At 38.8% G+C, this 23,514-nt stretch overlaps 1 protein-coding gene across 2 annotated transcripts; it reads right to left on the reverse strand.

Annotated features, from left to right (window-relative positions):
• Positions 1 to 23,418, reverse strand: LOC124260127 (cyclin-dependent kinase 10-like). Of its 2 annotated transcripts, none has more exons than XM_046694373.1 (17): positions 23,361 to 23,418; positions 22,937 to 23,116; positions 20,264 to 20,336; positions 19,174 to 19,245; positions 17,447 to 17,549; positions 16,619 to 16,700; positions 15,469 to 15,536; positions 14,586 to 14,638; positions 13,655 to 13,724; positions 12,471 to 12,530; positions 10,750 to 10,873; positions 10,201 to 10,250; positions 8,915 to 9,004; positions 7,303 to 7,355; positions 5,349 to 5,430; positions 1,217 to 1,274; positions 1 to 128 (listed from the first exon to the last, which is right to left on the reverse strand). In XM_046694373.1, the coding sequence occupies exons 2-17, from the start codon at positions 23,033 to 23,035 to the stop codon at positions 108 to 110; spliced, it is 1,158 nt and encodes a 385-aa protein (XP_046550329.1). In that variant the 5' UTR covers positions 23,036 to 23,116; positions 23,361 to 23,418; the 3' UTR covers positions 1 to 107. The 2 variants fall into 2 exon arrangements, with proteins under 2 accessions (XP_046550329.1, XP_046550328.1); XM_046694372.1 differs by having other exon boundaries at positions 23,327 to 23,408.
• Between the last annotated feature and the right edge of the window lie 96 nt (positions 23,419 to 23,514).

Below are 23,514 nucleotides of genomic sequence, written 5' to 3' on the forward strand. Positions count from 1 at the left end.
AAATGTGTGGATGATATTTATTTACATCATTAAATGAGGATGATACAAAATGACTTGGTCTGTTCAAGGCAACATCATGAGGAGTCCAACTCCATCTTCCTGTTCTGCTACACTCGCTTCTTCTTTGCCTGTTTAAACGTAAGAAGATATCGTAGACACAACACATTACCACATGAAGAGAGTATGATGTCAACTTTAATGGCATTCCACTTGTGTCATTGTGTCAGTTTAATTTGGGAGGAAACACAAAAGTATTTGATGCAGGTCTTAGCTGTAGAGGGCGGTGCGGTAGCCTAGTGGTTAAAGTGTTGGCTCAGCATGCCGAAGACCCGGGTTCGAATCCCCACATGGGTACAATGTGTGAAGCCCATTTCTGGTGTCTCCTGCCGTGATGTTGCTGGAATATTGCTAAAAGCGGCGTAAAACCAAACTCAGACAGTCTTAGCTGTATGCTTATAGAGCTGGCAAATGTAGAAACCAGGATCTGAACATGCTATCACTGAATTCTGGTATGCCCAAGGAAAACAACTCTTGAACAATAGTTGAACAATATTCTTATGATCCCACTGGGTTTGAACAACATTCTTATGTTTCACGATGGCAGTTGTCAGTTATCAGTAAAGCATCAAGTGACATGAAAGAAATTTCCCATTTCGGCGAAACCATTAAGGATGGTCTTGGTACAGACAAACCTAGAAATATGATTAGGGCCAATCAAGGATTTGAACTCAGCACTTCAATTTCCAGCTCCCTGTACTAATGAGCCATCTAGGCCGCTTCAGGGTGTTATATTTGAGGGAGCATGAAAAACCTAAACTTGTCTACAAATAACACTGTCACCTCACTTTCTGACGGGTAAGCCAACCCTTCAATACTGGCCCTTTTCGCCTTGCAATTATTTCCTTATGGTAAGATGATAATCGAAGGTTGTCATTTTATACATCTATTTCAACTGTGGCTATATCATGAAATTGAATACATCATACTAAAGTAGACTGTTTATAACGATAATGCTATATAATACGACGGATAAAACTTCCTAAATTTGGGGAGGGAACAGTTAATGTATGTTTATTGAAAATGCTTATAATGAACTACAGGTTTGGCTACACTTAGAGGTCCCTTTGAATTCATTAAGAAATGTATTTTACTGTTTGACAAATTAACTTCACAAAACTGACTTCTTCTTATTTTGTTTCAAACAAAGTGTACTTACTGACAAATTTAGACCAGAGCTGCTCCCAAAGTCTTTGAAGGAATCTGATTTTGTTTTCCTGAAATCACAAGCATGTAAGTAGTCATTCTTTTGAATGCAGTCGGAAACATTTATCTCAAAATCAACTCACCTGAAAAAAAAACCCATCACATTTTAAAGACATGCCATTCCGCTTGGTGAGGTGAGGTGAGGTGAGGTGAAATTGGGTTTTTACGTCGTGCTTGAGAATATTTTGCTCATATGACGACGTGCATGTGTGTGTATGTGTATGTGCGGCTGCTTGTACTAGCCCAGACTGAAGCTGGTTTTATAGTGCTAGCCCACTGAGATACCATGCCGCAGTGAAGCATGAATACCCCACTCAGACACATTATACTGACTCCGAGCCGACCAGTCCTTGTTGTACCCATAATGCCGAGAGCCAGGCAGGGACCAACAAGTACCATATTTTAACGTCTTTTGGTATGACGCGGTCGGGGATCGAACCCGCGACCTTCCGCTCTCCGGGCGGACGCTCTAACCACTACACAACAGAGGCGGCTCCGCTTGGTGAAATGGATAACACAAAAACAAACTGTAACAGACACTAAAAATATAATTGACCACCTAAAGATGACAGCCATGTTCGAAAATATACTAGTGTAAAAGGAATTCAGAGACAATTGCCTGGATTTTACAAAATATATTTAAGATTTGTAAACCCAGTGGGTTCAGAGACATCTAATATTCAGCTAATTATGGATTCACACCAGGTAAATTATAATCGATGTGGAAATCCATTCCGCTTGTCTCGATATAGTGCAAGTAACTACAGTGGAAACTGTCAAACCCAGCAGCTGTCTAATGCGGCAACTTGTCAACACCGGCATAAAATCTCAGTCTCTCCAATACTAGTACATTTATCACCATATAAAAGCTCTGCAACCCGGCAGCTGTCAATTCCGGATCTCGGCATGAAATGTGCCACCCGAATATGTGTTTATACAGTAATCAGTGCTGTCGTGGCGAGGAGTCTGACTGATGTGTATTGTCGCCAATTAATCCTACATTGAAACTACATGGTTGCCGACAAAGATAATTTAATATTAGTTCAGTAGGGTATACTTGTACATGTTAACCGCCTCCGTGGTGTAGTGGTTAGAGCGTCCGCCTGGAGAGCGGAAGGTCACGGGTTCGATCCCCGACCGCGTCATACCAAAAGACGTTAAACTATGGTACTTGTTGGCCCCTGCCTGGCGCTCGGCATTAATGGGTACAACAAGGACTGGTCGGCTCGGAGTCAGTATAATGTGTCTGAGTGGGGTATTCATGCTTCACTGCGGCATGGTATCTCAGTGGGCTAGCACTATAAAACCAGCTTCAGTCTGGGCTAGTACAAGCAGCCGCACATACACATACACACGCATGCACGTCGTCATATGAGCAAAATATTCTTAAGCACGACGATAATCCCAATTACACCTCACCTCACCTCACCTATTAGCTCAAATCTTTGTCTTTTATTGTCAATATGTGCAGTAATTGAGAGAACACATGATACATTATATACGCCCGTGCATTAATTAAGCACCGTCCTATTTTGAAAATAAGATGTAATGCTACAGCTTTATCCACTGACAGTTTTACAAATACCATAACCTTTTCTATTCTTAATGAAAGAGTATGTTGATGAAAATGTGATGGGACTGAATTTTTACCCAAAATAACAATTCCTCTCCTGCTCAAACTACACAAGTTTTGACTAAAAATAAGAATTCTGTTATATACCAAGATGACATTTACACATCAAGTAAGCTTGAATTATGCATAATCAGGAAGAACCTGAATGTCAAAGTTTCAGACCTTTTTCCACCAATTCCGATTGCTAATTGACAAAAACTGAAAAAGGCCACATTAATAAGATTTTGGAATAATTTTTTTATGATTTTGAGTTTATTGTAATGAATAAATACTTCCCCTTGCCGGATACTGATAATTGCAGCTAAAATCTGTTTTGTTTGTAAAGCAAAATTTACTGCATTTTAAAAATGTTCTTTTTTTTTAGTTTGACTGTAACTTTTCCTGAATCTTAGTTTACAAACTTTCATCCATTCACAATAAATAATAACGAATTTATAGGCCACACAACAATCAATTATTACTTTCACTTTTCAAAATAAGGTAACTTGTTTTAGGACAGAAAAACACCTGTTTAAAATATAGGAAATTATCCTAATTAAAATACATGGTAATTTCAATGATGCTTTCATTTTTGAAATGTTAAAGGTCACATGCAACCCAAAAATCAAACATAATTAAAACACAATTATCACTTCTTCATGACATATAATATGCATTGCTGATTATGAAAAAACAAATAAACAAAATTATAAGCGTATAATCGCAAATCAAAAGTGCAATATTGTGTACTTGGGTTTACCTCCCTCGAAACGAAGCAGCCGGGATTCCGAACCCAGTCAGAGCGGGTGGGTGTGCACTCAAGTGTAACGGCTGGTTCATTTGCAGATGCCTCCTTCACGGCTCATTGTGTGTGTATATATAGAAAGTTGGGTTTTGTAAATACATTGTACATGCTCATTTTTTTGTGTATAACATTTTGCAATCAACAGACATCATAACATGTCATGTGTTCAAGTATCACACCTGCCTGTCTGTGTAATTACATAATGTGACAGAAACCGAACTCGGGCCATAAATCAATGCGTTTTGTTTATGGTGTATAGCCTGATTGGTGTTAAGTTCAAATTGCATGTGGTCAGTGATCGCAGTTGTGTATTGAATATTGTCATTAGCAGACAGGCAGGCTGACACACAGGTGTCAATAAAACAAGACATTGAGTTTTGTCTGTGACAGCGACATATCTATATCACAGTTAGAAATTGTGTCAACTCTAAATAATGACATTGCTTTTAAGTATCGAACTGAGAAAGTGACTCGGTAAGAAGAACGTGTGGTGAAATAGACAAATGAAATTATATAAACAGTTTATTTACTGTCATAACATACAAAAAGCTCGCGCCTGTGAGATATCAACAAAACATTATGAAAATAGCTCACACCAAAGCCTCCACCTAGTATTCACCAGACAGCCCGCTTCCAAGTTGCGCGAACCTATTTCACTGCGCACGTGCTATGAGCGCAGCCCAGCTGTTGAAACCCGTATTCCCCAGAAAAGTCTGGGGAAAATTAGTGAAATGTTTGAACTCCGATTTCGCGCATTTTTTTTCATTGCGTTATTTTTCAACTTTATAAGTTGAATTTGCATTTTTGACGCTTTGTTTCGGTAAGTCCATACCGAAAGGTATCAGAATCTGCAAAGTTGTGTTTTACGTTGCATGTGACCTTTAAATGCTTGCTCTATCAAAGGTTATTTTTTTGGAAAGAGCTTAGAATTTCATTTCAGACAAAAATTAATTGGTAAAAATACAGGGTGGTGCTTATTTTATGCATAGATGTATAGATGAGAGTGACAAAACTGGTTCAGTTCTAGTCATAGGTAACCGTGTCAGCTCTACAATCCAGCACGCTGGATTATTTCTTCAGACCCGACGAGTGCAGGTTTAGACAGTTTCCACCGTACTACCGTCTGAAAATGTATGACTTCTGTAAACATGTAATCCGATGATACCATTTCTCTTCCAACAGAGGGTACGTAAGTCCCAAAACATTTAGTCAATTTAAGTGTACCAGGTTTTTAATCGTAGTATTTTTGTGTTTTTAATGTATGGCTAAATCTCAGTATAATGCCAATGGCTGAAGGGATGGTGTAAATCCAGCTAGGGTCCATGCAGGTAGCAAAGGCACTGTAAGTCCTCATGGTCCCTAGTATGGTGATCTACCTTCAGTTGTTGGCGATTACTGGCCCATTTTTACATTGTATTGCCCAAAAATAGTTTTCTACTTTTAAAGTTAAATGCTAGCTAGTTTTAACTCATTTTGTGATAATCTAGTGGTTTTACTGTTCTTCGTTGACAGGGTTTTATATATTATCTGTATGTATTATTAATTTAGAACTAGTTTTAGTCACGATATGGCTGAAATATTGCCGATGTGACTTTAAATTTTAACTCACTTACTCACTCTCTTCCAACACATGTAGTACTCTCACGAGTCTGACGCTGGGCTACTTACTGGTCATCCTTCGATGCGTCTTGTGTGGTTTTCCTCTTGAGGCGATGATGGGGGAAGGATGGCATGAACTCGGGGTCGCACGCTTCAAACAGACGATGAAAATATCAAATGACATCACTTACATCAGTGTATGAAATAAGCCAAAAACCCAGCCAGACATCAGGGCTGGTAACTTCAAAATGTTACCAGTGCGAAATGAATTTAACCAGACCAGACACCAAGATATGGTGAATTTACTCAGATGTATAGAACATCTAAAAAAATTTACCAGACCATCAGACTGGTTAGCTGTGTAAATCTAGACCATCCGTCGGAAATCTAGCCCGTCTCGGGTGGTCGGACGGGCCTTATTTCGTACACTGCTTACATCTGGACAGGCAATTAGGTGTACTTTTGAAGGTGAAGAAACTAGTTATTGTTGTTTACTTGGACTGCAAGAAATCCACTTCTTGAGTTGAGTTTTGAATTATGAATATTGGGTAACAGATACGAAGATTGGGAAAGAAATAAAATAACAACTTAGCAGTTCATATATACTGAAAGGCAAAAGAAACATCGTAATAATTGAAAATACATTAAGTATCAATGGAGTATTTGAACCTATTTTTTTTTAGATATACAACGGAAGTCAAGTTTGAGGAAAACATGAATCGTGGTCATATAGCCTGTTTTGCCCAATAAAGTATTGTTTGAGATTGAGGTTAGAAATGTTTTTGTTTGTGGAAAGGGAAGAGTTTGCAAAAACACAACATTGAAATCGAGATGCACGTGCATCATGCATGCATTCAGGCATAAACTACCGGTTTGAATGGCAATCGTTCACTTGTTTTCTGAACACAGCAGCTATACCTAAACAATACCTTAATGGGCAAAACAGGCTATACGACCACGATTCTTGTTTTCCTCAAACTTGACTTCCGGTGTATAGTTTAAAAAAAATATAGGTTCAAATACTCCATTGATACTTAAATGTCATTGACCCATGAAGATCCGGGGTAGAATAGGTCTTCAGCAACCCATGCTTGCCACAAAAGGCGACTATGCTTGTCGTAAGAGGCGACTAACGGGATCTGGTGGTCAGGCTCGCTGACTTGGTTGAAACATGTCATCGTATCCCAATTGCGCAGATCGATGCTCATGCTGTTGATCACTGGATTGTATTTGCAGACCGCCGCCATCAAGCTGGAATATTGCTGAGTGCGGCGTAAAACTAAACTCACTTAAATGTCATTTCCAATATTACGACGTTTCTTTTGCCTTTCAGTATATTTTTTATTATATTCAGTGAAACAAGATCAAAATTAATATTTTCACATGTTTGTTAACAGTGGTAGTTTATCAATTATGGTGCTTGGCCCGGAAATATTGCATATAATAACTAACACTCAAATTCAACGAAAAATACCTCCTTTTATCAAAAAAGGTCTTGCATATCTGACTCTAGTGATCATGAATAACGAATTGAATTCATGAAAGTTTATGGTTTGAATTACGGTACAGGAGAGAATCGTGACAGCCTACTGCTAACAAAGTGAACAAGATGATTTGGGATGATACAGACAATCTCTTTCTCGAGTCTTAAGGCATCACATTTATCAACACTCGTCAATAACAAAATTCTGATGCTTGATATGTTTAAGATTAGAGTGAGTGAGTTTAGTTTTACGCCACACTCAGCAATATTCCAGCTATATGGCGGCGGTCTGTAAATAATCGAGTCTGGACCAGTCAATCCAGTGATCTACAGCATGAGCATCGATCTGCGCAATTGGGAACTGATGACGTGTCAACCAAGTCAGCGAGTCTGACCACCGTTCCCATTAGTCGCCTCTTACGACAAGCATAGTCGCCTTTTGTGGCAAGCATGGGTTGCTGAAGACCTATTCTACCCCGGATCTTCATGGGTCGTTTAAGATTAGAAGACACTCCCGAGAGATTCCACAAAAATACATACGATGTGGTTGTTCCTTGAAGTAGGAGCTGTCAAGGCAGTCTTCGGCAGTGGCCCTGGAAGTAGCAATAATATGTAACTACATTATTAAGCGAAATGTGATTCATCTGGACTCTGCCATGATTACACAATGCCATTTAGAAAGTGGTCAAATGTAACGCATGTTATATTTGGGATTACACTTTCTTAGTAGAGTACAGATTCTAGTACTTTTGTTGGGTTGAGTCCCATCCGGGATTCTAACCCACACCTTCAAAGTCAGGCACCTAATCGCCAGCCCACAAAGTCAGCCGCCTAACCCACTCAGCCACCGCGACTCTGCCATGTTACCAAATGTCATGGAGCCAAATTATTTGAAACTGCTTTGTGCACCTATATCAAGATACCAGCTATGTCCAATGTTCGTATCAAGACAAACACTCACCAGATATTAATGTGAATATATTCCTTCTATACTACAGTAATCACAATATGTACGAGGGTAAGGTTTTGATGAAACAGATTGTCTACGGCTTGATATTTTATCACTAATCCTCCTCAATGTAAACAATTATATCGAGCACCACTGTGTCGAACTCTGATAACTCGATATCTCGGTTGTCTCGATATAACATCTCGGTCCCGACAAAATCCTTCATAATTTATCATTATTCAAGCTCTTTTAACTCGATACGGATGTATCGATATTTCGGATATCTCGATATAATTTCATGGTTCCAACAAGCAAAATTACCCTTTTAACTTGATATTTGCAAAGAAACTTGATATTTAGAGGGTTGAGAAAGGGGGCCCGACTTATAGTCACATTCGACTTATAGTCGGTCATATACAGTACCTTTCATGGACAAGTACCCCACTGAACTGAGGTTGTTTCCACATGTTTACACATGGTGCGGCATGAATCAAAGGGATGCGGTAGTGTAAACTAATTAGGGCTAATTGAGTTGAAGGTGTCACTTGTTTGTTATTTAATTAGGATTAATTAAGAAGGAATTAATTAGGAAGTACTCACTGGTACGGCAAAACACTACTGATGACAGATTATAGTTTCGAATCAAAACATACTGAGAAGTGTTTTGTTTTCTCCTTAGTGATGTGTGATGATATGCCCTGGTGGGAAGTCTCGAAGTTCGGATAACATGATATTTTTTTCTTGGTCCCATGAATACATGAATATCGAGACAACGGTGCCCGACTATATCCATAAACCCTCCATCTAAATCTGAGACAAGTGACTATTAATTGAGTAGCCAGATCTACTAAACAAAACTAGTTCAATTTCAGGTCCATATATTTTCTTTTCCAAATTTGAGATATACCAGTATTTCATTTCTCATATATCAATTATCTAATATCGTGGAGGGCCACATGTATTCCTAAGGCCCCACCGTCCTGCCTAAAACAGGACCTACACAAATCGTGACCGTGATTCCCCAGAACTCATGAGTAGACAGAGTCCAGTAACTATCTAGTGTCAAGTCACACATCCTCGGCAATATTGTGGTAAACATGATTCAAGTTTAAAGCTTATATTGTATAGATACACAGGAGTTGGATTTGTCTGGAAACAAAAGGGTACGGTAGGTCTCCTAAAGCAAGCATACTGAAGACTTACCTCTTGGCTGGGTCAAACATGAACAGAAAGTTGAGTAGTCTGATGCCAGAGTCGGACAGCCAGGGGAATGTGTGTCGCAGATTGTTGTACCTGAAATCAGTATGGTCTCGTAGAGATTTGTTGTTCATTGTTTAACCAACACTAATATAAGCTAAATGCTGTGGCCTGTAAAAAACCAAGCCTGGACAAGACAAACTAGTGGTTAATATTAAGAGCATAAATATGGAGTCGGGTTACAACGACCTGCAAATAACCTAGTCTCCCACCATAATAACTGCCAATATGTTAAGACGTGACAGGATATGTGTAATATGACAATTTATTTCATATACAATTTTCTACAATGATGACATATTTACAAATGTTTTTTTTCAGTCTGTGTCTCATAAGAAACAAATGTCAGAGTTTCTGTGACTTGTTGAGATATTTATGATTTCTGAGTGTGTATTTGCTTCTAAACCAGTCCTTATTACAACATAAAATACTTTGGCTGCAAATTCGTAATGATACTACATTTTTGTTTAAAGAGTCAGTCCTTCAGGCTTGGTAATTAACCCTGTGAAGATCCGGGTTAGAATTGATCTTCAGCAACCGATGTTTGTTGCAACAGGCCAATAACAGGATCGGGTGGTCAGGCTCGCTCACCTGGTTGATGCGTAAATTGTATCCCAATTGCTTTGTAGTCACTGGAATGTCTGGTCCAGACAAGATAATTGATAGATCGGGGGCGTAGTGGGCGAGCTGGCTAAAGTGCCAGGCTAGTGACCCAACAAGCTTGAGGTGTCAGGATCAAGCCTACTTGTGACTGGGTGTAAAAACCTTGGAGTCAACTTTGTGTGCAGACTCTTTCAGTGTTGTCACAACCCCTAGTGTACAGTACACAACCCTGTGCACTTAAAAGAACCCACGTATCCGTTGGTATATGACCAGATGGTGGCCACATGTATACTTGCAAACACCTGGTTGCGGGTACAGCAACGTGCAGTAAACTTGGACAAAGTACTGTGACTATGTGTCCCAGCCCACCCAGCTGTCATCCTTACCTTGCTAGGATGCGAAAGCCTTAAAACTCGGTGCGCCTAGTGGCTGCAAGAGTTGTATGCTCCCTGGCGGTTGAGATTGATAATACGATGTGCCGTTGAGATTGACATCCAATGATTGAGGGAAATACCAGCGCCTTGAGAATGTACTAGTTACGTGGGTATGTGCGCTATATAAATATAGCATCAGGTGAAAGATAAAAGAACAATTTTTTCCAAAATTTATCTACTTTTTCCAACACTTACGGTTGTTTTCGTAGTGTAATATTTTCCAAAGCTGGCAATTCTGAAAATCCCTGAAAAAAAAGAAGAAGATTAGTTTTAATGCATAAAAAAATGTCATAATTCTGCACTGCATAATTTCCTTAAATGCTCTCTGAATATTGGTAAATAGACAAATAATTCTTGACCTTGAACCTCAAATTTGAGACCAACTAAGTTGATGTCTTGTGGCCACAATGAAATGGACTTTGACTGACTGACTGACTGAGTTTGGTTTTACGACGCTTTTAGCAATATTCCAGCAACATCATGGCGGGGGACACCAGAAATGGGCTTCACACATTGTACCTATGTGGGGATTCGAACGCTTTAACCATTAGGCTACCCCACCGGCCCTGGACTTTGACCTGACAGAGATTGAACATGATGAAAAAGTGATTGAACTTTATCTGTAATAAAGCATACGACTTTATTGATAACAACTCGTTTATTGCAAGTTTCTTGTTTACTGCAATGTATTGGCGTTGATTCTTACACCGATATCAAGCTATCAGTGTTATTAATTCTACTCACAGGCCAGATTGCGTCTGTGGGTGTACCGAACATCTCCACAATGAGGTCAATCTGCTGGATCTCTGATCTCCCAGGAAGTAGAGGTCGGTGGGCCAGCAACTCCCCAAATATACACCCGGCAGACCTACACAGAAACATGTGGAAATATTTAGATCAGTAAAACAGATAAATGAAAATGATTCATCAGACCTGTCACGTGCTTAGCCAAATAATTCAAAGGTCACAAGTCAGTTAATGAGTCAATGAGTTGATGATGCCTCTCCTTGTATGACTCCTCTGGTCTGCCAAGCCAAGTGACATTGTCTGGACCGTTCACCCTCTGTTCACCCTGCAGTTAGTGGGTACCCGGTAGAATCAGATGGGAAAAAAATCTTGGATTCTAATTGTCCAGTTTGGGTTGTACTGTTTGATGGGATCGGATTTAAGAGAATAATAACAAACAAACTTCAGATATGCAACAAGTAACAATTTGTGTAACTGTGAATGCATGAACATCAAGCTTATTAGTTAATTTCATGTCATGTGATGTCAACTTTATCAACACCAAAGCCATGACATCATATTGACAGTATTTTTACGTGCACAACTTAGATTGATAATAAAACATCTTGCTTGGCTTTTCTACACACAGTGTTCTGTTTGTATTCCAAAGAGTTGTTTGAGGGGTAGCCTAATGGTTGAAGCATTTGCTCAATACACCAAAGACATGGGTTCAATGCCCCAGATGGGTACAATGTGTGAGGCTCATTTCTGGTGTTCCCCGCCATGACCATGAAGGTATTGCAGAAAAGAGTATGTGAGTAGGATCACTTAAAATTTTGTTTGTCTTTTTATTGAATATTGCCAAAAGCAGGGAAAACATTAAACTCACTCACCCATTCATAATGACAAATAATTCCAGATATACAATAACAAGAAGACAAAGTCATCACTATCTATGTGTAAGAAGTTTGGTAAAGAAATATTGAACGGTTTTAAAGTTCTGCTCGGGAAAAGAGTACCAACACCAATTTCAGTCAAAGTTAAACTTTTTGCTAACGCAACAAATGCATGTAGTATAATCAGAAATCCAAAACTACTAAAGGGCACCAGTTCACCATCAGATCTATCTATGTGCCAAGTATGGTGAAGAAATATTGAACGGTTTTAAAGTTCTGCTCGAAAAGACAAATGTGCACGGACGGATGCACAGATGGATGGAACCCATTTTAATACCCCTGCAAAAGCGGTTACAGGGCATAAATAATAGTCATGCATTTATATGTCCATAGTGAGTGATGGTTTATATTACTGTGACTGACTCCATGCCAGCTAAACCAGAGGTTGATAGAATGAACACCAATCCACCCCATCAGGTCACAATTAGTGTGACATACATTTTAGCATTTTTCAGATTTTCCTATCCAGTTTGTTATTGCAGAATGTAAAACATAATGCAACCACTACTTTAAAGTGATGTTGATATACAGGAACATAAAGTGAGTCTTAGATATTCAATTAGTGGTTCCTGAAGTCTGTTCAAGAATAACATTCATCAAGATATTTCCATTGAACTATTTCACTACAAAATTCAAAACTGGCCATAAGGACCATGTGACCAAACTTACCATTTAGTGGTTCTGATGAGCTTTTACTAGCCAGGGACCACAGTGTAAATTTCGCACACTTTTTAAAGTTGGATGTTACATATCAGAAATGGGGTTTTGGGGAGGGTTACTCACCACATGTCGATAGCCGATGTGTGAATCTGTGACCCCAACAGCAACTCCGGTCCTCGGTACCTGGTGACAAACGACCTGATGGTAAATGCCAAGATATATTGTTGCAAAGTAACAAGTTAAGTCGTAGAAATTATCACACACACACCACAATAGTCAACACATTTATTCTACATCTATTTATAATTATAATAAATGGATATTTCTTGTGCGCCATAGTCCATCCAGAGCATGCTCAAAGAGCTACATATAAGTACAATATACAATCAAATACAATATACAATCAATTACAAGCAATATGAGTGATTGAGTGAGTGAATATTTTTCAACACCATATCAGCAGTTTTGTGCATTTTTGCAGCAAACTGACAATTGGCCATTGAGATGGTGAGGTGAGGTGAAATTGGGTTTAACGTCGTGCTTGAGAATATTTTGCTTATATGACGAAAACACACCAACTCTTTTTCACCCCAACACACAAACTGCTCCACAGTGTAATTACATCAAAATATTATTACATAGTATCATATACATATATACAACACAGAATCCAAAGAATCAAAGGATACTAACAAATCTCAAGCAGCAAAAACAAAAGCAATAGTGATTTGAGCACAAAGGGAGATAACTCAGTGATTTCATACTGTGCAGACCACAAGGAAATATGACCCCAAAATATAACTCTACAGCCATATTAATATAAAAAACAACAAAGTTTCCAATTTGAGGCAAACTGATGTAAGTGTTGGAATTATGTGACCTTTGATCTCTAATTCAACCAAATTTTGAACCTTTTCATCAGGGATTATGCAAAACCCAAATTTGATATAACTTACATTCAGCTAGCTAGAATACTACATAACCATGGTAACAGCAGATAAGAACCACTATACAAGCTCTACGTCTATGATGAGTTGAAATACTGAGAAAATTATACAGCAGTATGTTGAATCTGATTGAGGAAATGTAAATGCATCCAAACTAGAAATAGAGTTAGTTGTCAGAAAAGTTGACTGAACGAGCATGACCACAAGACATATCATGCTAGGTTAGCTATAAAACGAATATAGAGATGACATTTTTTAAACCAAGGTATAGTGCTGAATGGGTCCAGGGTATTTATCATAATTCAATGGCAACATGATACCCTAGACTATCGAGGATGAGTCCAGTCTGACACTACATACCACAGAGTCACAACCCTGGGGGTCATGGGTCTCACAGGGAGGCTGTGTTTCCTTGCCAGACCAAAATCAGCTGAAACAGAAAGAAAATGATATTAGTAAATTGGTCATATAATATACCACCAATAGTATTTAATATTGACAATACAACATCCATCTGGTAAACAAAGCAAAGACTTCAGAACTTGAGGAAAAAAACAGATTGCTGAGCAGTGTGAGAAAACCAAGATGGCAAGCGACACCGAAGTGGCTTTGATCATTTAGTTCAGAAGTAAAACATCCTGGAGGGTTATCAGGGAGTCTGTGACGACATCGCCATGGTGACCTTCTGTATCCGACCCTGCATTGAATAGCTGTCAGTGTCCATCTGCATACAGTCGAACCCCGTTTACTCAGACCCCCTATATCCGGAAACCCCGCCTTCCGGACGATTTTTAGGTGAAACGAAACTTGCCTTCATTAATTGTACTCACTTAGCCGGACCCTGCGCTTCCGGACCCGCACGGAGAAGTTTCAAACCATTCCCATAGATTTCCATTTAAAAATGATCCAGTTATCCGGACGGAAAGATCTGGACGCCTCACTATCCGGACGATTTCCGAGTGTAACCAAAATGTCCGGATAAACGGGGTTCGACTGTATATCAACATGAGAGACCTGTGAAGATCTGGGTAAGAATCGTCTTCAGTAACCCCTGCTTGTCATAATAGGTGATTGACGGGATCGGGTGGTCAGGCTCGCTGACTTGGTTCACACATGCCATGGTATCCGAATTGTGCAGATTAATGCTCATGCTGTTGATCACTGGATTGTCTGGTCCAGACTCAATTATTTACATACTGCTGCCATATAGCTGGGATATTGCTGAGTGCGGCATTAAACAACAAACAAACAAACATGTACATCATGAAGATGGAGATATTTCCTGACTTACCAACTTTGAGGCATCCTTTATCTGTCATCAGTAGATTGGATACTTTCAGATCCCTGTAACACACAAGTCTACATCAGCTGCATCAACATGGACAGTACCGACTCTGGTAACTGATGAATGAAGTCCCCAGGGTGAGTGAGTGAGATGAGTATAGCACTGCTTTAGACAGTAGTCAAGTTACATGATGCAATGGAAAATTCAACTGTTATACATAAATAACAACTTTCATATATTGACACAAGGCTTTCCCTGAAGTGTGAGTGCTTCTGTAATCCTCCTTCCTCGCTTCCTCCCACCGTCCCTTTATCTTTCGCTCTCTCCCTCCCTTCCTAGACGATAATCAAAATATTTTGAAAGCAGATGACCAATAATACAATTTAGACCAGGATGTCATTATACAAAGCGATCTTAGAGCTAAGATGCAGGGGTGGAAATAACCCATTGCCCGACGTCCGAGTCCAGTGTTTTTTCTGTTGGGCAAGCAAATTTGCATATCGTGCTGTACCAGTGTCCAGTTGACTTTCCAATGTTAATTATGCTGTTTATTTAATAAATCAACAAGAAAATAGGCCGGTATAGTGGAAAAATTATCAGGGCAAGTGATTTTACATGTGCCACTGTAGCGGAGTACACTAGCAATTTTAAAGTTATTTCCACCCCTGAGATGATTAACATACACTTACAACTGTCATGAGGTTGCTCTTTAAAACGGCACCAAGCCTTTCAAATATTATATATGAGAATTTATTCACGCCATCAGGGACTCTGACCACCATATAGCCATGTCTGATCACACAACCCAGTCTCCTACAACAACCAGCACAGACTGCTGGGCCCATTGTAACCCAAACTCCCCATGGGTGGTTGAGAGTTTTTTGCTTACCTGTGAATAATGAAGTTTTCATGAAGATACCTCAAAGCCTTGAACACTTGAATAATGATGCACTTCACCTGGAAAATAACATTGCCATAAATAGAACTTATCCAAAGGCAAACCAAACATATACAATAGTCACTGATACGGACAAACTTTATGGATGAACAACTTCTTTATTCAGGTGATACACCAACTTCTAAATATGCCACTCAAAGAAATAGTCACTGTATTTACAGCTTGTTCAGCTTGACCTGAGCTACTCTACATATGCATGACCCGGGAGGTCAAATGGCACAAACGGCAGGTCAAGTTAACTTCATTAAATAGGGGAGCAAAGAATGTTATTAATGTTGCTGCTCGCTGCTTAAAAGCTCGAATCGGAAACAATAAAGCGTCTTTTTAAAAGAAAGTTAGGACATTGCTGACGATTTCTCGACACTGAGGCGTCAAACGGCGACCTTGTCTCGACTGTTCGGACATGTTGGCAATCAATGCACCCCTTCACAATAATAGACCCAACCAGTTGTGACACGGTCATGCAATGCATTAGTATTCACTTGATCAGGTCAAGCTGAACAAGCTGTAGTGCCCTGGCCAAACAAGCAAGTTTCTAGATCAATCTGTAATATCCATAAGCTCCCTATACCTGAAAAAGGATGGAGCAATAAACATACGGGATAGATAACTCACCCCAAAACAAACTTTACATATGCCATATTCACTGTATTAAGAGTCCTGCTCCAATAAACATGATAAACGCCTCTTAACTAACTTCTGAAATGTTTATTTAAGTACCCTATACACTGACTGAAAATTTACCTGACAATCCAAGAAGACATCTCCATAAAAGATCTGATTTCATTCGTAAGAGACGACTTACGGGATCGTATGTCAGACTTGCTGACTTGGTTGACACATGTCATCATATCCCAATTACGTAGAACGATGCTCATGCTGTTGATCACTGGATTGTCTGGTCCAGACTCAATTATTTACAGACCTCTGCCATGTAGCTGGAATATTGCTGAGTGTGGCATAAAAACTAAACTCACTCTGATTTCATTCAGATTTAATGATGAACAATCTGACTGACTAAAATCAAGGTTGTAAGAAAGTTTGTTCAGATCTGCCTTGCTGGCGACACGGTGTTACATACCTGGGATTCAGAGAATGGGGCAGCCATATTGTCCAGTAGTGAAGCCAGGTCTTGTTCACAGTATTCCATCACAAGGAAGATGCTGAAATATGGCCAGATAGAGAACACCAGTAAAGATGTGGTCTAAGGAACATCATGTCCTTTAAGGGGCGATGGGGTAGCCCGACTGAGGTTAGTGGTTAAAGCATTCCTTGTTTCGCTACAGGCTTGTGTATCATGACTGACTGAGTTTGGTTTTACGCCGCCGCTTTTAGCAATATTCCAGCAATATCACGGCGGGGGACACCAGAAATGGGCTTCACTCATTGTACCCATGTGGGGATTCGAACCCGGTTCTTCAGTGTGACGAGCCAACGCTTTAACCACTAGACTACCCCAACGCCCCTTGTGTATAATGCCCCACATGGGTACAATGTGTCAAGCTCATTTCCGGGTGTCCATTGCTAGTGGAATATTGCTATGGTATGGTCTTACATACATGAATCTAAGAACCGTTTAATGCCGAACTCAGCAATATTCATGCTAAATGGAAGCGGTCTGTAAATAATCCAGTCTGGACCAGACAAACCAGTGATCAACAGCATGAGCATTGACATATGCAAATGGGTTACAAAGATATGTTTCAATCAATCACCCGATCCCATTAGTAGCCTCTTATGACAAGCATGGGTAACTGTAGATAAATTCTAACCATGAAGTACAAAAACCATTAGATGTGACATGACCAGTATGTGACATCACATCAAACACAACGTCATGACAACCGGACATGCTTTCCATCACACCTGGGTGTCCAGTCAACTGTAATATCACGTAGTGACTCAGTACCTGTCAAGGCTCTTGCCGACCACCACTTCCTTCAGCTCAACAATGTTCTCATGTCGTAGGTTCAGCAGGATATTGATCTCTCTCAAACCACTGATTGGGATGCCTGAAAATGAAGCTACTGTTATACCAGGACAAAACTACTTCCTGCACCATGTAGTACCGGTACTGGTTAACCTGTATTAAATATTTTCTGCTTTGACCAGTATTTCAACATTTTACAGTATGTCAGTTTAACCTTTAGAATACTGCATTAATTTCAGCATTAGGCGTTGTAAAGAGGGTGGGTAATTTCAAACAGTTGGTAAGGCCAGACCAATTTTATTTCTTGTTTTACAGATATTTGTCGTCAGAAAACCTAAAGGCAGGAGGGACTTTTTTTTTTTTTAAATCACCAGTCAAAGTAATATTCCTTTTAAATACTAAAAACATTTTACTTTTGTCAATTTATGAAGCGTATATGGGTAAAAAAACAACCCAAACATTTTTTAGGTAAGTTTACATTTTTGGTCAATAAAAACATTAGGATTTTATTTTTTGAAAGGGCAAAATTAATTTTTAGTTGTTTTCTTATTTTGAAAAAATACGACCGGCGGATCTGTAAAACAAGAAATATAATTGGTCTGGCCTAAATAGTTATTGCAAGTTATATTTAGGGATGTCATTATGCTACTGCTCTGTCAAATGGGTTTGACAGCAGCATTGAGAGGATTAATGATGGTGGAAACCTAAGTGAAAGTCACAAGCAAGGTGTGGTGCTCACAAACCAAGTGAGTGAGTGAGTTTAGTTTTACGCCGCACTCAGCAGTATTCCAGCTATATGGCAGAGGTCTGTAAATAATCGAGTCTGGACCAGACAATCCAGTGATCAACAGCATGAACATTGAGCTAAGCAATTGGGATCAGATGACATGTGACAGAGATCAATTCTAACCCGGATCTTCATGGGTCCACAAACTAAGGATCATTAGTAATGTGAATCTGAACTGTGTACCCATGATCATTAAATTCTGGTACAACTAAGGGGCGCAACTCTGTACGAATGTACATACTGTGCCTCTTGATCAATTTGATGGCACACATTTTACTTGCACAAATTACAACCAGATACATATTTTTAAGAAAACGAAAAAGGTATCAGCAATAAATATTTTTTAATTGATTTTATTTATTTATTTTTAAATAATTAACCTCACATTGCATTTGTTAACTTTGTATTTATTTATGTTGTATACAACTATACCCTGCAGCTTCCCAAGAAATTGTCCAGAACAAGTATTTGAATTGGTTCAGTATATTTTTATAAGATGCATCAATACTGTATAAAATCATTCGATGCAAAAACAAAAGCAGAACATCTGGAGACATGTTTTGACATATCCAGACCTACTCTGTGGAACAGTCTGCCATTCAGCCTGAGGTCACATCATGAACTGTCAGCGTTCAAAGCAAATCTAAAGACCTATTTCTTCGGAAAGGCATACAATGTTCCTCAAGAGGAACCCTTAACAAGTTTTTCAACAGCTCTACAAATATTTTTATAGACAAACAGACAGATAGAAAGAAAGCTCTTTGAGCGTGCATTGATGTGTGGAAAAGCGCTATATAAATGGAACTATAATTATTATGATAGATAGATAGATAGATAGATAGATAGATAGATAGATAGATAGATAGATAGATAGATAGATAGATAGATAGATTTGAGCACAAGATTGGCAAATACTTACCATCTTTTTCTTTCTCCATTCTCATTTTCTTCAATGCCACAATTCTGTTACTTCTCGTATCTCTGGCCCGATCTGGGTGCCACAAAAGTTGGAATGAAGAAATTAATGAACAGAAAAGCAAAGACAATTTTATACATTCTAACTTCTGTGTTTTGAACTTCAGGGTATGGTTATTGACCTGAGGTCTGAAACTTTAATCTGAAATTTAGGCATAGGCATACATATATATACATAATACAGAGATAATGCAAACATCAAAACAAAATCAATTTTTGCTTTCCACCATTACAAAACTAAACCCCAACCACTGGTGTTAGTGAAACAAATGATTAAGGTGGCATTGTAAATAATCATTGGCCTTACATATTTCAAACAAAGTATGTTGCTCATTACAAAAGATGTACAGTCAAATCCCGATGAGTCGAATCGCTGGGGACCAAGTAATAAATTCGACTTATCGATGTATTCGAGACATAGGTATGTCTATGAGGGTAGAAAAAAAGATGATCCAGTCCTAATTCCTCCGCCTAAGCATTTGTTTACCTAATGATTTCCATATCACTAATAGGGACACCTTATCAGTTCCAGTCTGACTAGCACAGACAGTGATTTCCGTATAATCACTAATCTGCCTTTTGAACTCAACTGTCAATGGCGGAAAGGTGTGAGCCACGCTGGTTTGTTAATTGGATCAGTTTGCTACACCAATCAACTTCTCATTGACTGACTTCAGCTTATGTATACAATATTGCTGTGGTTTGAATCTCATGGGACCAAATTTTCTTCTCGAGTCATCGTGTGTATTTATGAGACGAATTCGTGTAACCGGTATTCAAATGATGACAGCTATAATAGGGAATGGTTGGGACCGACAGGTATTTCGAGTTATGCATAATATTCGAGACACCGGCATTCGACTCATTGGGATTTGACTGTATGTGTATTTTGGATCTTAATTAGTTGTGTTCAATAATGAAGTATATTCTGAATTCTGGGTCCTTTTGAAACTTGCCAAAAATGTTTTCCTCACCATCAACATATTTTTATTTAATTCATCGGTCATAACAATGAGAACACTCTGTAAACATACAAACGATGCCATAGGTGCCTTCTCCCACACGATTCAGCTTTTCAAAGTCGGTGACAGGTCGAGACTTCCCAAGCTGAAACAAAGGAACAGGTTCATATTTAATGAGTGAGTGAGTGAATGTACTTTAACGCCGCTTTTAGCAATATTCCAGCAATATCACTGCGGGGGACACCAGAAATGGGCTTCACACATTGCACCCATGCGGGGAATCAAGCCCGGGTATTCGGCGTGACGAGCGCACGCTTTAACCACTAGGTTACCCCACCTCTCGTATGTAAATGAAATGCCACAAATTATTTGAATGACTGAGTGATGTACTGGTCTATATTCCTCTGGTGATGTTACCACAGTACTGAGGTATCGAGATCTACTACAGTTAATAGTAGGGTGGTGTCCAGATATGCCTATCTCACATGAAACTACACTTAAAGGGCCACTTATCCAGAGAGATATGTTTCTCGCCAACAGTATAATTACGAAACCAAGCTGCAGGCTGGTCGGTACCTGCTCGCTCAACCGTGACGGGCACGGGGACTGGACTACTGTCCACCTTGGCAGAATTTCTTCAACCTAAACAGTGGGATATTTGGAAGTGTGGATGCCCGTTATTTCAAAATATTCCCAGTACTTATTGTTTGACTGTAATAAAGAATCCGAGCAATGTAAACATTTTCAGATTTTCTAATGCCTGGATGGTATAAAGACTGATCCAATTTGATCCTAATTCTGTGCTTTTTACCTCGATATTCCATCATGTCATGTAAAAATATGATGTTTATTACCTATGCTATGATATTAAAAACACACATTTGATGTATTTGAATCCGTAAACTAAACAACCCCACCTTGCCATTGCTAGAAAAATCTTAAAATTTAGTTAGGTAAATAGGTATATACAGCAAATGCGTATATGTATTTCTTACGCAAAAATGCAGTTCCGTTCGTATCCTCACAACAGTGCCGGCCTATAAGTTTTTTGTCAATCTATCAAAATTGTATGCAATACAGCGATTACTAATCCCTTTCTGTAACCCGTGTTTGGTGGTATACCTACACATTATTTGTCATCATTCACTTGATGGTCAGTTAATGAATTTATAACATGCATAATTAGTGGTAACACCCTCAGATTACCCGACAAAGGTTCCCATTTGGCATTTCTCGTGTCTGGAGTAAATACTCATCTTTATAAATTGAGGTCTGATGTGGCTAATGTATTACATCTTATGTAATATGCACATGGTAGTGCAGCAAGAGGAATTATCAGCTGAGTTTCAAAAACAAACATCGATCAAAGGTATAACCGATAACACGCTGATTGATTATTTGCCTTTATCTTGCACAGTGGATTTGTCAAAAGGTAGTGTTTATGTATGTAGATTTACTAATCTATACTGAATACACCCTGTCGTAGAGTGCCTCTGTAAAAACAACATCCTTCCTTCAAAGGATTATTTGCCAATACATTGATTGATTACTCATTATTGGCTAACTAAATTACTTCGTTAAAGAATGGCGGACATCATGCAATTAGTTGCCAGACTCTACTCTACACCAACGTGAAAAATCTGCAACGTTATATCACTTTTTCGCATATTAGACTGTTACAAGACACATGACATGGAGCAGGATTCTTTGTCAGGTGAAGGTGAATGGCATGTCTTTCCTTTATGTGGATATTAATGGATATATTCCTCGAACAAGGTAGGATAGCCTGACATTGTTGCTGTAACTTTAGTCTGTTTTCATTTTAATATTTGCATTTTGTTTTATGTTGTAGCATCACAGAATCATTTTTTTCGCTGTGAAGTGTAGTGAGACAGACAACATATACTAGGTTGCATTTGGGGCGTGTGTGTGAAATAATACATAATCAACGTTGGCAATCTGTAAAATGTCTATATATTACAGTCATGTTATAAATTCACAATAAGTATAAGCAGATCGTGTGCATTTTATTAGGTTTCAAAATGCATACAAATATGATAATAAACTAATTAGGATTCTAAGACAAAATATAAAGACGTACATTGACTTCGTTATTTTTCTGTCCTAACATTTTTCACCACTGGCAGATGGTTAAACTTCAAAATGTTTTCATTTGTTATCAAATTAATGAAGATGGAAACATTATCGAGTAAAAGAGATTTCCTCTTTGTTGATCAATCTATGCTTATACTATCAATTGCACTTGCAGGTAGCGCAGCAGAAGTCACGAACCAGTCAAGAATTCTTGGATATCATCCGGTTACACATGGGAGAAAAACAATAACAAAAGCAACAACCAGTCCACGGAAATTGCTGTGGATCAGTGGCCCTTTAAGTCATGATACCCCACTGATAGTCAATCACGTCAGCAACTCTGACCACCTTATCCCGTTTGTCATCGCATACAACAAACATGGGTTGCTGAAGACCAACTCTAACACTGATCTTCACCGGTTAGAGAAAATACCAGTTGTTTATTCTTTCCAACAGTCATTACATATTTTATTGCAAACATTGAGTGTTGATGAAGCATCTGAAACTCCAACCATTTCAGATCATAATACCATCCCAGATAGCATTCATCCGTTGGCCCAACGTCTTAATGCTATCTGGGATGGTACCCAATGGGTGGCTTTTATAAGGTTCCATGGAAGACTGATATTCCGTCACACCTCTAGAGCTTACCCTGGCAGCATCAGATAACTCCATCCATTCTCCTGTCAAGATGGAGTACAAGGCTGGCTTCTCTTGACTCGTGCTCCTTCTATATGAACCTTCGGACATGATTTCTCATGAAGATCTAGGCCTAACTTTCGTCTGTTTGATTTCTAGATTACTCCATGGCATCGTTGAAACATTTCTCCCCTTGCAGAAAATATAAAGAATGAATAAATATATGGTTGACTCAGACAAGTCACGTTAGTAAAATATTTTCACATTACTCGATACAGTTATTAAAATGCTTCTTTCGATACAGTTAAAATGCTTCTTTTTGAACCTTGAGCCAAAAAGATGCACCTGAAACCTGAAACGAACATAGTCACTGCAAGTGTAATTTGATAAACAGACACATACCGATATTAAACAACTTTGGTAAGTGTAAAAGTACCTTTATCGTACATAGACTACTAACTCTTTTATGATAGGAGATTGTAAAGTTAAAATCCGGGCAAATACTACATTGTCTTTACTCACATGCAGAGAATCATAACTTCTTGTGACCAGATATGAAACTCTCTGGTACTTGATAAAGACTTATGTAA

Source organism: Haliotis rubra, unplaced genomic scaffold (genome assembly GCF_003918875.1).
Source record: "Haliotis rubra isolate DU_JTF1 unplaced genomic scaffold, ASM391887v1 Scf750, whole genome shotgun sequence".
In the NCBI taxonomy this organism is placed as follows: Eukaryota; Metazoa; Mollusca; class Gastropoda; order Lepetellida; family Haliotidae; genus Haliotis; species Haliotis rubra.